At 38.5% G+C, this 13,958-nt stretch overlaps 3 protein-coding genes across 5 annotated transcripts; all 3 read left to right on the forward strand.

The window, feature by feature from the left end:
- Positions 1 to 47: 47 nt before the first annotated feature.
- Positions 48 to 6,068, forward strand: ALN (allantoinase). 3 transcript variants are annotated; one of them, XM_086235287.1, is made up of 15 exons: positions 48 to 316; positions 2,050 to 2,143; positions 2,340 to 2,460; positions 2,562 to 2,635; positions 2,789 to 2,902; positions 2,985 to 3,070; positions 3,242 to 3,301; positions 3,568 to 3,716; positions 3,890 to 4,016; positions 4,166 to 4,321; positions 4,410 to 4,520; positions 4,676 to 4,786; positions 5,175 to 5,273; positions 5,557 to 5,704; positions 5,793 to 6,068. In XM_086235287.1, the coding sequence occupies exons 1-14, from the start codon at positions 230 to 232 to the stop codon at positions 5,683 to 5,685; spliced, it is 1,518 nt and encodes a 505-aa protein (XP_086091413.1). In that variant the 5' UTR covers positions 48 to 229; the 3' UTR covers positions 5,686 to 5,704; positions 5,793 to 6,068. The 3 variants fall into 3 exon arrangements, with proteins under 3 accessions (XP_086091413.1, XP_086091404.1, XP_086091420.1); XM_086235278.1 differs by having other exon boundaries at positions 5,557 to 6,068; XM_086235294.1 differs by having other exon boundaries at positions 49 to 316; positions 2,059 to 2,143; positions 5,557 to 6,068.
- Positions 6,069 to 6,200: 132 nt separating this feature from the next.
- LOC147296802 (DNA mismatch repair protein MutS, type 2) lies at positions 6,201 to 10,602 on the forward strand. Its single transcript, XM_086235266.1, has 5 exons — positions 6,201 to 7,027; positions 7,252 to 8,194; positions 8,279 to 8,803; positions 9,390 to 9,851; positions 10,156 to 10,602. The coding sequence occupies exons 1-5, from the start codon at positions 6,471 to 6,473 to the stop codon at positions 10,450 to 10,452; spliced, it is 2,784 nt and encodes a 927-aa protein (XP_086091392.1). The 5' UTR covers positions 6,201 to 6,470; the 3' UTR covers positions 10,453 to 10,602.
- Positions 10,603 to 11,180: 578 nt separating this feature from the next.
- Positions 11,181 to 13,040, forward strand: LOC147296803 (stem-specific protein TSJT1-like). Its single transcript, XM_086235307.1, has 4 exons — positions 11,181 to 11,408; positions 11,696 to 11,936; positions 12,306 to 12,426; positions 12,585 to 13,040. The coding sequence occupies exons 1-4, from the start codon at positions 11,203 to 11,205 to the stop codon at positions 12,785 to 12,787; spliced, it is 771 nt and encodes a 256-aa protein (XP_086091433.1). The 5' UTR covers positions 11,181 to 11,202; the 3' UTR covers positions 12,788 to 13,040.
- The last annotated feature ends 918 nt before the right edge of the window (positions 13,041 to 13,958 follow it).

The following is a 13,958-nucleotide window of genomic DNA, read 5'->3' on the forward strand; positions in this document are numbered from 1 at the left end:
CTCACCATACATGGACACTTTGGGTATCTCCCAACTGCGCATCTGTACCAACCTTATTGGCCGATACATGGACACTGTTCCCGATAAGTTGCCACGTGAAATTTATCAAACTTCGACCAAAAAAAAAAGAGAGCCTCCTATAATCCCATTAGTCCTCAAATTACGGAGTGTGTGCGTGTGTGTTAGCACTTACTTAATTAGCAATTAGCAACGGAAGAGTCAGAGAGAAATGGAAGCGCTGCAATGGAGGCTTTTACCGCTGCTAACACTACTCGCTTCGTTTCTACTCGTCTTCTACGTCCAAAATCCCTCTAAGGTCTGATTCTTTTTTTCTTTTCCATTAATTTTAAATGTTTATTTTGTTGGGTTGCTTTTTATATGCTTTGCTATTGATGCATAGTTGACTTATTATTCAAGCATTTTTTATGTGAAGAAAATGGAGTGCAAAGAAAGGAAAATGATATTTGTGCTTTATATGGTTCCTGTTTATTGATTGATTCTGATGATATGGAAATGTTTAAGTCATTTGGGTTTTTGAATTCTGAAAATTTAATTTGAGACTCGATTTTGATCTTCTTTTGCTCGTTTCCCTGTATTTTATCGTCAACCAAACGGTGCGGAAGAGTATTTTGTGTAGAAAATCACTGTAATATACTGTTTTGAATCTTATTTCGTTATTGTTTACTTTTCACACTCCTTCAGTGGACAAGTGGCCGGCTTTGAAATATTAACCAATTGAATGAATGGTGGATGAAAGCTTTTGGGGAAGTTATGCGGTCCCACCATATGTAGCCAGTAGCCACTTACATTTTCCATTAAGAAAATTGAATGGGATTACTTCCTTGCCTATGAAATGAGTATATTCAGATATTTTTAAGTTGAAGCAGTCAGGCAATGCATATGGTGTGATTTTCATTGATATATTACAAGTAAAAGTTCCAAATTTTTTAAAGCAAATAAAACACATAGCACCGTAAGACTAAGTAGTCATATTATACATTTTTTTTTTAAAGTATATATGAATGGGGTGATTTTTAATTATAGAATTTTATGGATAGAGAGAAACTTCTCTGCAACAGGAATATGGTTAATTTGGTATCCCAACTCAATAATATGATGACATCTATGCTTTTATACTTTATCATATAAAAATTCCTCCAATTTCAAGACAGAAGCTATCTCTTGGGTTGCCAAGTCAGCATATCCTTGTTATAGGTAAGTTTTTTTTCTTATGGACATTATGGATGATCATATCCGTTTATTAGTTTGATTATGTAGCAAAGTCATCGTGATAAATGATATTGAAAGTCGTACAGAAAAGAACAAAACCCACAGTGCATGAATGTGTGTGTACTTATATATTGTATGCATGTCACTATGTCACACATGTGCATAAATGTACTTGCATTTTGCATGTGGAACCCACCAAATGGATGGTGGTGAAGAATCCACCAACATGCATGATCAACATTCTTTTGAGCACTATATTTTAGTGTCTAATTAATAGAGCTATGTATTGTATCGACTCTTTCTATAGCTTAAATTTGTACGACTCTTTCTATTTAATGGCTTAAATTTTTATAATAGGTTTAATATGATATCGAAATTTTTTATCTATTATAGGTGTATACACTACACTCTATGTGTCTATCTTTATTATCATGATGTTATGTGATGTGAGGAATAGAGATAACAGATGTATACACCCATTACATAAATTTTTTTCTCATATGTACATTACTCTTATTGAAGTTATCCTTACCAAGGATCACACTTGGAAAATCCAGATCATTTCTTCACATGCATAACCACCCAAAAGAGAAATTTAATGTAAGAAAGAGCGGTGAGCACTAGCCTCACATTGGTTGGATTAAGTGCCTAGTATCTACCTAATAGTTTTAAGCTTTTAAGATTTTATTGAACACTATGTCACTTCCTCTGTTTTGGTTCTCGATGGTTTTTGAATGAGAAATCTTCTACATTGCAATTTGAGTGCCATAATTGATTGCGAAATGTCGTGTTGATGGAGTTTAACCTTTTATTTTACAGCTATATCAGAAAAAATGCAGCCTGCTTCCTTACCAACATTATTGGATAACCAGCAAGCGCATTGTGACACCTCAAGGAGTCATTTCTGGAGCAGGTATGTTGAAATAGACATTTGAAAAAGTACCTAAAATTGTCACTTTCTTTATAGGCATCTCAGGGTCTCTGTGTTTCAGTATTTTGCTGTATATTATTGTATTGGTTAACATAGTAAGAACCTTTTGCCTAACCAAGTTTATTTCCAGCCATAAAAAAACTAATTTGGTTTCTTTATGAAATGTGTAAATGAGCAGTGGAGGTAAAGGACGGGAAAATTGCCTCCATTGTTAAAGAAGAAGATAAGCATGGAAAAACCAAGTTGGGAAATGTAATTGATTATGGAGAGGCCGTCGTAATGCCTGGCTTGATTGATGTGTAAGATATGATGATTTTCTCATTGTGGGCTTTTTTTACAGTCACAAAGCTTAATGGGGGTTTTCATTGGAATTTAAATCCTTTGATTGCATTAATTGCAGGCATGCACATCTTGACGATCCTGGAAGAACTGAGTGGGAAGGATTTCCATCAGGGACTAAAGCTGCTGCTGCTGGTATGCCTATATTTTTGCTCCACAGTCTTTTTTGGATTTTAACTTGCTAATAGATTTATGATATATATATATATATTTGATACTACTTCCAAAGTTCCAATTATAAATTTACTTCTGCACGCTAAGTTTTTTGGCATATTTTTTTCCCTACAGGTGGTATAACAACATTGGTTGACATGCCTCTAAATAGTTTTCCATCAACTGTCTCTAGGGAGACTTTGGAACTCAAGATTAAGGCCGCCCAAAGCAGAATTTACGTTGATGTTGGTATGCTCTTGAAACTATATGTTGGGATACCATTATACAAAAAACTTTGAGAAACACTGGTTTTTACCTACACCGCGAACAGGTTTCTGGGGAGGCCTTGTTCCTGAAAACGCATTCAACTCATCTGCTCTTGAGGATCTCTTAAATGCCGGTGTTCTTGGTTTGAAGGTAACTATTCAAGAACTAGAAGTGATATCTTAGATTCCCCAAATTGTGAAAGCATTCCCCAATTGGTGCAGGATGTGTATGAACAAAAGACATCATAGAAATTGTTGGTAGAGATGAATAGGCTATTATATCCTCGTCTGATGAATTTTTTCCATGTATGTTTTTTTGTAGTCTTTCATGTGTCCATCAGGGATCACTGACTTTCCTATGACAAACACCAGTCACATTAAGGTTTGTTTCACCAGATTCAGTCCTCTTACTGTCATATAAAATATGTGGTTTACCTTGCAAAAGAATTTAAAAGCATAGAATCAATGACTCATTTGTTGATTGTACTGCTGCATATCCAACTCTATTATACTAATGCAATCAGCATATTCATTTGTGATGGTTGAAGACTTGCATTGGTTGGCTTCTTGAGATGTAATGTTGTTTGCATGATGCTGATGTTTTTTTTTCAAATATCTGCATATTGTTTTCAATTATTTGTTCCTTAGGAGGGACTGTCTGTACTGGCAAAATATAGAAGGCCTTTACTTGTACACGCAGAGAAACAACTAGATCCTGAAAGCGATTTGGGAGTTGAAGATGGTAGTAATGATGCTCGTTCTTATTCTACATATCTCAAAACTAGGCCACCTTCATGGTAAGATATTGTTCATGACCCATCTTACCATGGTAAGATTTTGAATGTTTTTGACTTTCTGAATGCTGAGTCCTCTTGTATATGATATTTTAGTCCTAAACGTTGCTGTAAGGAACTATCTATGAATGCTATTTATTTCACATGATAATTGTTTTCTTCTATTTTCCAACCAGGGAGGAGGCAGCTATTAAGGACCTCTTGACCTTGACAAAGGACACAAGGATTGGTGCCCCTGCAGAAGGAGCTCATCTTCACATTGTTCACTTGTCTGACTCAAGCTCCTCGTTAGATCTTATTAAGGTAGTCGTTTATCTTTTACAAGTATGTGATTTTTGTACATACCCACACCACTCCAACACATCCAACAACAGAACCCATATCTACAGCTGAAAGCAAATAATTAATGTTCATGAATAACAATGCTACTGCGATTTCTATATTATTTGCAGGAAGCAAAAAGTGGTGGTGACAGTGTAACTGTTGAGACATGCCCTCACTACTTAGCTTTCTCAGCAGAAGAGATTCGGGATGGAGATACTCGTTTTAAGTGTTCTCCACCCATTCGTGATGCAGTCAATAAGGAAAAACTGTGGGAGGCTCTTTTGGTATGCAATTATTCTATGTTTGCCTGTATATACGATAGGATTGCTATCTACCATCAATTGATTCTCCTTGGATTCAATGTTGTTTCAGGAAGGGCATGTTGACATGCTAAGTTCTGATCATTCACCAACTCTGCCAGAACTTAAGCTTCTCGATGATGGTGACTTTTTGAGGGCTTGGGGTGGCATATCATCTTTGCAGGTTGGTTGTTTCTCTATATACGTGTATAGGAATGCACAAATTTAATTATGCCTGAACAAGAATAGTAGCTCACATACACAATCATTTGCCTTTAAGTCAAGGTTGTTTGTGGTTTTGAAAACTCATCACTGGCATTCTTCGGGGGCCATTTGCAGTTTGTTCTTCCTGTGACATGGTCATATGGCCAGAAATATGGAGTGACTTTAGAACAGTTAGCTTTATGGTGGAGTGAAAGGCCGGCCAAGCTCGCCGGACAAAACTTAAAGGTGATATTATCATCAGTTTTTTTCTGTTCAAATTTGTAGTTTTGATCTTATTGATAGGAAGTTAGAATAAAAATCCTTAAATTCTTCCTTTTCTCTGTCAAACAGAAAAATTGCTTTGTTCTTAGCCGGTTTCATGCGGACATGAATCTTATTTTTCAGTCCAAGAAAAGAATCATATTTTGCTGGTGTTTTTATATATTGAATTGCATCTACTAAAACTTGTAATTCCAAGATGACAGATAATAGTTACAATCTCTTAATGTGGCATGAATAAACAAGGTTGTGAAAAATTGGCATGTCAGTATCACTAGGGTTACATGAGATTAACTATCCAATTCAAGCAATCAATTGCTGATTCATGTCTCATGAGTTTAATTCTATCTTGCAGGGGGCAATTGCAATTGGAAACCATGCAGATATCGTAGTATGGGATCCAGATGTGGAGTTTAACCTTGATGATGACTATCCTGTCTACCTTAAGCATTCTGTATGTCTTCCTTGTACTTTTTATTTTCTTATACATCTAACATCCCCAGTTCACTTGTTTTGAGTATGACTATCTTTTCCTTGGTAAAATCTAAAGAACCTCCATGCATTAATTCAATTTTTCTTTCTGTTTTTTTGTTTGTTTCTGATCAACAATCATATCATACTTTTTTTGTTCAAATTTCCTTCTGATATTTTAATCAGTTATTGCTTTGAAAACTGTTCTGTGTTATTGGAGCCAATAAGAAGTATTTTCTTCCCTTCCTATACCTTTCTATCTATAGGGTATTTCAGCCTACATGGGAACAAAGTTATCTGGTAGAGTTTCAGCTACTTTTGTTAGAGGAAACCTTATCTTCAAAGAGGGGAAGCATGCTCCTGCAGCCTGTGGTGTTCCAATTCTGGCACAATAAAAAATTGGATTGACAACAAGTAAAACCCCTAATTACTCTCCTAAAACGTTTCATGAATACTGTTTGTGCTTCAAGGTGGCTCACAGTCAGCAATTTTTTGGCACTAGAGGTTTCATGCTCTATCCATACTGGTGACTTTTGAGAGCTTGGGGTGGACAATGGGAAGTAATCACTCAATGTCTCTTGGTTGTTACATGGAGAACTTTCTTTCCCCTTTCTTTAATAATGTTCATAATTGAATATTGATGTAATTTCTAGGCTTGTATCATTGTATGTACATAGTTTGGTGCTTCAAAACATGTAATATAACAATTTGTAAGGGGATGTAACTGTAACTACTGCCAAAATATTGTCACGGTTATTAATTTATCGTTGTTTTTTTATTGAGTCAAATAAGAAAAATTAATTATTATATATGTTAGTTATATATACGTAAATTTCACGCGCATGATGTGAAAGAAAGATATTATATATAACTGCTCAACAATAAATATTTATTTTGAAAATCAATTTTGGTTATGATCAAAATTTGGTTGAAAAAAAGAATGTGTACTATTTGCATTTGATTTTCCAAAAGGAGCAAGGAGTGGCAAACTACACGTCCTACGTTCACTGTTCAGCAAATTCTAAAAGAAACGACATGTCGTTCGGACCATTGGCGCCACGCCGCTACCAGAAGGTCCAGAATTATGCAATGCCAGAATCATATATACCGTTTCTTCTCTCACTCCACAGTTTCAAACGGATAAGATGCTAAAACCCATTGCATCAAAACCAACCAAGCCATGTTCAACTCACTGAGCCCACTCGTCCCCTCTCTTACCCCGTCATTGCAACTCAGTAGCAACCTCTTCTTCGTCTCCATCCCGAAATCTTCGAACCTCTTCGCCAGAGCCCTTAAACCCACCGCCACCACTACCTTCTCGCTCTCCGACTCGTCCGAGTTACATTCCAACCAACTCAACCTCGCACATTCCCTCCAATCCGAAACCCTAGAAACCCTAGAATGGGCCTCGGTCTGCAAGCAACTGTCGGCGTTGGCGTCCACCTCCATGGGCTTCTCAACTGCGCAGAAGGCCCACATTCCCTTCGGCCGGTCCGAGGAGGAGAGCCAGAAGCTTCTCGATCAGACTGCCGCGGCCGTGGATGCCATCTCGGTGATCGGTTCTCCACCGTCGGAATTCTCGGCGGTCGAGGACGTATCGGGGATCGTGAACTCTGCCGTTTTAGGCAAATTGCTATCTATTAACGAGCTCTGCGCTGTGCGTAGGACGCTGATTGCCGCGAAGGGATTGTTCGAGAAGTTGAAGGGCTTGGCTTCGAGTGCAGATTGTACGGACAGGTATGGTTGTTTTTGAGCTTGCTTTATCAATTTCTTTATTCCTTTAAGTTTCTTCTGTGTTTTTGTTTTGGTTTTATGAGAAATATGTTGGTTTGAAGTTTGAACACTGATTAGGGTTTGGTAAAGCACTTCAAGTGGAAGTAGAAGCTTCTAATTCACATAATAATCATACAAATCAGATTTTTATGATTTATTTTATTTTTTGTTAAGTTGTACTTGAACAGGTACTTGCAGCCCCTGCTTGAAATACTTCAGAATTGTGATTTCATAGTGAAGCTGGAGCAAACGATAGGATTGTGCATAGATTGCAATCTTTCAGTAATCCGCGACACGGCTAGTGAAGACTTGGAGATCATTAGGTCAGAAAGGAAAAGGAACATGGAAAATCTGGATTCTTTGTTGAAGGAAGTGTCAACCCTGATTTTTAAAGCTGGTGGCATTGACAGTCCTTTGGTGACTAAGCGCAGAGCTAGGATGTGCGTGGGCGTCAGGGCTTCGTACAAATATTTGCTTCCGGATGGTTTAGTTCTGGATACTAGTAGTTCTGGTGCAACATACTTCATGGAACCCCAGGAGGCGGTGGAGTTGAACAACATGGAAGTGAGGCTTTCAAATGCTGAGAATGCCGAGGAAATAGGCATTTTGAGCTTCCTTACATCGGAAACAGCAAAATCAGAAATACAGATAATGTATTTGTTAGATAAAATTCTGGAAGTTGATCTTGCTTTTGCTAGAGCTGCTTATGCTCGGTGGATGAATGGGGTATGTCCAATTTTCAGTTCCAAGGATTTTAAGGACTTAGATTCAGCTGGAGCCGATTTTGATGTATCTGTAGATATTGAAGGACTACAACATCCATTGCTCCTTGAGTCATCTCTTAAAAGTTTGTCTGATGCTCTTGCACCCAGTTCAAGAAATGCATCTTCCTCCAACAACGGAAATGGTGTAAAAATGATTTCTGATATTCCAGTTCCAATAGATATCAAAGTTGGATGTGGAACCAGAGTGGTTGTAATATCAGGACCTAATACTGGTGGGAAAACAGCTTCCATGAAAACTTTGGGCCTGGCTTCTCTCATGTCGAAGGCTGGCATGTATCTTCCTGCAAAAAACCACCCAAAGCTTCCATGGTTTGATCTTGTTCTAGCCGATATTGGAGATCACCAGGTAGTAGTTTACCTTATTTATGGCAGACAATCCTTGGTTCTTTAAGTTTTTAATTTTTGTCTGACTGTGGTTTTTCAATTGAAGTCTCTTGAGCAAAGTCTCTCAACTTTTAGTGGACACATATCACGGATCTGTAATATTTTGGAAGTGACCTCAAAAGAATCACTTGTCCTCATTGATGAGATTGGTAGTGGAACCGATCCTTCTGAAGGTGTGGCTCTTTCTGCCAGCATCTTGCTATATCTCAAAGGCCGTGTTAACTTAGCTGTTGTGACTACTCATTATGCGGATTTAAGTCTCCTGAAAGAAAAGGATAATCGGTTTGAAAATGCAGCCATGGAATTTTCTCCAGAAACCTTACGACCTACTTATCGGATCCTATGGGGAAGTACTGGTGATTCAAATGCATTGAGTATTGCTAAATCAATTGGTTTTAATCAACATATAATCGAGCGTGCACACAAATGGGTGGAGAGATTAATGCCAGAAAATCAGCAGGAGCGGAAAGGTTTGGTATATCGGTCATTGATTGAGGAAAGAAACAGACTGGAGGCTCAGGCAAAGATGGCTGCATCTCTTCATTCTGAAGTTATGGTTCTTTATCGTGAGGTATTGATTGTTAAAGTAGCTCTAGTCTGGAACAGTCTTGCATGTTTGCTGTTTGTTTACTCAGTGTGTATTTGAGCATGTCCCCTCGATTCCTCTTTTATAAAATCTTTACCTATTGAAGAAAACAAATTGATTACACCTATAACCTTTTAGTTTTGGCATAGGCCCAAAGGTCGCCATTGACCTTTGGTCCTAGTGGTTCTCTTCCCTTCTTAAGAATGAGGGGGAGGCGGAGTTCCAGGGTTCCAACCTTAGAGTGTTTAGGTCTACAAAAGGGGCCTGATCTCGAGAAATTTGGCACTTTTCTAGTTATTTGTGTTGCTAGGTATTCTATTTTTCTGTTCATTACTTGATATTTGGAAAATAACTTTGATTGGAAGTTAAAAAGGCATATGGAAGCGTTTTCCTAAATGTTAAATAATAATAAAATTGTTTCTGTTATTTAGCTATTAGTCTATTACTATAGAAACTTGGTTTCCATGAACAAGGAATAAAGATTATGGTAGAAAAAGGAATAAACATTCATAGCTTAAAGATTATGGTAGATGTTTATATGCCTTAATTATTCGTTCGTATTGCATTGAAGATCCAAGATGAGGCAGAAGATCTTGATACACGCAAGAGAGCTCTTATGGCAAAGGAAACCCTACAGGTTCAGAAAGAAGTGAAGACTGCAAAATCTCAAATGGAAACTGTGCTGCAGGAGTTTGATAACCGACTCAAAACTGCTGGTGCTGATCAGTTGAATTTGATAATGAGGAAAACAGAAGCTGCAATTGCATCTATTATTGAGGCTCACTGCCCTGATGATGGTTTCTTGGTTAGGGAGACATCTACCACTTCATACACACCCCAATTTGGGGAGCAAGTCTATTTGAAGGGACTGGGAAATAAGTTAGCTACTGTAGTTGAAGCACCTGGAGATGATGGGACAGTCCTTGTGCAATATGGTAAAATGAAAGTTCGGTTGAAGAAGAGCGACATCAGAGCTATTCCTAGTACGGATAAGAATGCCACGACTAATTCTGGCCCACAACTGAAGCAGCAGGTATGTGAAAGTAACGCTTTATTTCTATTTTCTCCTAATTGTTCCATATGCATGAATTGCCTCTATTTCTTTTTTACTCCATGCACAGATTCTAAACAGCGTTATTTGTTATGACTTATGAACCAATATTACTTGGTTAATACCTAAAACAGCATTATTGGAAATGCATGTCTGTAATCATGATATTGAGGGATACCTTCTTAACTGTTTCACTAGTCCCTTCAAACATAGGGGTTTTGACCATTTTCTCATGACCTGTATCAAATTCAATGGTGGAGTCTTATCATTTTGATTGATATTGTAGGCTTGGAGGAGTCGTACTGGGGAAAGCAAAGATGGGGAGGTTCCTTATGGTCCAGTGGTACAAACGTCAAAGAACACAGTGGATCTGCGTGGCATGAGGGTGGAGGAAGCTTCTTACCACCTGGACATGGCCATCTCTGCTAGAGAGTCTCATTCAGTTTTTTTTGTTGTACATGGGATGGGCACCGGGGTTGTTAAAGAGAGAGCCCTTGAGATTTTGAAAAAACATCCACGAGTAGCCAAGTATGAACCCGAAAGTCCAATGAATTATGGTTGTACAGTTGCTTACATCAAGTAAATGACAGTATACTGGTGGAGAACCTTGTCATACTACATGGGTCTTACAATTTTGTAAAATTGTAATCAGCTATCTTGGCATGGTTGAGTTTTGTACATTAAGCTACCTTTTTTTCTCTTTAATTCCATGATTACAGAAGCATCAATTTTTTTTTTTTGGTCAAGACAGAAGCATCAATTTGAATTTGGAAGTCGGCATATATTTCTGGTCAATTTTTGGGGGGTTCCTTCTGGTTGATGATTCCTTTCCACAATTTGGATTTGGACAATTTGGTAAGCATGCAGGTATGTGCAAGTAGTGCAACTGTGCAAGTTTGCCACACGGATCATAAATCAGAGTTCGTTCTCCCCATAAAACACACGCGCACACACACACACACACACACACCATAATTTGATGCAAATCTCAAACTCCATCCAAAAGATGCTAACCCCATTTACTGGAATTAGAAATTGACAGCTGGCCGGCTGAATAACGTTAATATTTATTGTGAAAGACACCTCAAGTAGAAACCGAAAGCTTTTGGCCCTTATCTATGCCTGTGCGGCTTCTGCTTGCCTTTGCAGCATACTCCACGTCTCGTCCCATGTAAACCCTGGAGCTGCCACATGCACTATTCCAACGCAACACTCTTGTAAGCTAGCAGACTTATTGTCTTCAGTCGCAACAATTTAATAAGCATGTATGTGGAAAGAAAGCCAGGAAAGTATATGAAGGAGCTCCATTGTTGGAGGTTTAATTTGCAGGAAAATGTTGACCTTTTTTGAGAAAGAAATTGGAAGACCACCTCCAGAGCTGAGGCTTCCTTCAAATTATGTGTTGGAGAAGGCAAAGACCAGAGAGCAGATTTTAAAGATTTTCCAAACATCATGTCCCGAGTGCACTGTGTATTATCTTTCAAATGGGAGTTTCATGGCCTTGTCACATGACAATGAAACTGCTCTGTCACACCCAAGGTATTTATAGTAATTTTATCTTCTTCTTTGTTCCATATATTTCTCATTGTTTTCTTGCTCATGTGCTAATACTCTTTTCACAATAAATTTCAACATTTTTCATATCATGTGACCCAATCTGCTATAGCTTTTCTTACACGAAAGCCTGTATGCAAAAATGAAGCTTGAAAATTTTCCACAGCAAAACAAATGCTCCAGAGCTTTATATTAAAATCCAAAAAACAAAAATTAAAGACCTAATATATTGAATTCATTGCTCTCAATTGTCTTATTTTTGTATTTTTCAGGTCCATTGTTGTCATAGACGATGTCTTCTGCATTTTTATAGGGACTTTGGAGAACACTTCTGACCTTAGAAGGCACTATGGCCTTCCAAGACAAGCAACAGAAGCCATGGTTGTGGTTGAAGCCTATAAAGTCCTAAGAGATCGAGCACCCTACCCACCTGACCAAGTCATTAAGGATCTGCATGGAAAATTTGCATTTATTCTCTTTGATGCTAGATCTGGTACCCTTTTCGCAGCCAGGGTGTGTTACTCATTTCTGAAATATTGACCTTAACAATGAAATATATGTCATAGAATGATTCCTCTTGGGATGTTAATATATAAATTATGTGAGCTTCTGAATGTTATGTGTGTCTAATTCAACAATGGGAGCACTTTACTCTCATTTTATGATGTTTAAGGCACATTGGAATTGAGACCTTTACTCATGTGGCCTTGACCAAAACTTTGCTCCTCCCACAATGCAGTGTTACTGTCAAAACTCCTTAGGATGAATAAGTCAATAATTCATATTAGTCTCCTAATTAAGTGTTATTGATTTGTATGACCTGTATTAGCCTTAATTAAGTGTGATGGATTCTTAATTAACCTTGATTGGTTTTAATGTTAGGACCGAGATGGAAGTGTTGAGCTTCACTGTGGAATGGCAAGTGATCGGTCCCTAGTCTGCTCCCACAGCCTCAACATCATTAGAGAGGCCTGTGGAAGATCTTGTGCACCTTTTCCTCCAGGTTAGTTCAAATCGGCACTCTTCTTCCTTTATCCTTTATCCTTTATTCTGTTGGTTGTCAATGCCTTATGAAGATGGAAATTCTGACCCAATTTGCAGTAAATAGACCCAACTTTTTGTATTCAAGAGTGTTTACTATTTTCAAATGGTCTGAAACAGGCTGCATATTCACAAATGGAAGTGGGCTGATGAGCTTTGTTCATCCATTACACAAGGTAAGGGCAATTGCAATTGAAGATGACAATGGACATGTTTGTGGAGTTATTTTTCAGGTGGATCTGTACACAAGACTCCCCAGCATTCCACGCACTGGTAGTGCAGCAAATTGGGCAGATGCAACTCTTGTCAAGGAAGGAGAATGACAACCCTGAAATTATCTCTGCAGCCTGCTAATGAGAAAAAGAAGTATATTTCTAACTGGGTGAGTTGCTAAATTGGGTTATGGGAGTTGTTAACTAGATTGTGTAATATAGAACAAGTTAACTGGCTATGTGATGCATATGGCTCATCAGAGACCTTAAATAATTATGATGATAAGTAAGCACTTAACTATTTTGAGAGTTTTATTATTGAGCTGTAAACAGGGTGCACAATAATGCTTACACCAGATATATATATATATATATATATATATATTTAGCTTATACAGTAGATCATGGTCTGCCTATCCTGATTCTGGGGCCATGGCATCCATAATGTGCTCTTCATCATTGCTGTTGCTTTCATCTTTGGGCTTCTTCCACAGTTCTTGTTCATCCTGCTTCTCATGGTTGACACTTTGTTCATGCTTCTTGATTCCTTCCATAGGCTCACTGGCCATATTGGAGTGGTTATCAAGGACATCAGAATGATCAAAGTACAAACGAACTCCTGGACAGGTATTAGTAGGGCAATGAATTGGTGTGCAATATAGACCAGAACCAATTCCACCTCCACTAATACTTCCAATTCCACCGCTAATAGTACCACCAATAGTGCCACCAATAGTGCCACCAATGTTACCACCAATTCCAAACCCAGGAATGCCAAAACCTGGGATTACAAAGCCTGGAGCACCACCTCCGCCGCCGCTGTTACCACCTTGGCCGCCGCAATTACCACCACCTCTGCCTCCGCCACTGCCACCACCTTGGCTTCCACAGTTACCTCCGCCTCCGCCAATACCACCACCTCCGCCACCACAATTACCACTGCCACCACCAATACCACCACCTCCACCGCCGCAATTAACACCAACTTCCCCGATGCCTTCACCATAGCCTATTCCACTACCTTGGCCACTACCACTACCAGAACCATAGCCAGTTCCTATACCTTCCCCGGAACCCTGAACAGTAGCAGAACTATCGATCTCACCTCCAATAAGACCTCCAATAAGCCCTCCAAGTCCTCCTCCAATTCCAATTTGCTCACTAAAGCCAAGGCCATCTGGTTTAACAACTGCTTTTTCCTTGTTAATAATGACTCTATGAGCAGAGCTAGCTCCCCAGCTAAGTAAAAACAAGTAGGCTATACAAGCCCATTTTGGTGTTG

The sequence above is a fragment of the Dryas octopetala genome, chromosome 1 (genome assembly GCF_963921425.1).
Source record: "Dryas octopetala chromosome 1, drDryOcto1.1, whole genome shotgun sequence".
NCBI classification, from domain to species: domain Eukaryota; kingdom Viridiplantae; phylum Streptophyta; class Magnoliopsida; order Rosales; family Rosaceae; genus Dryas; species Dryas octopetala.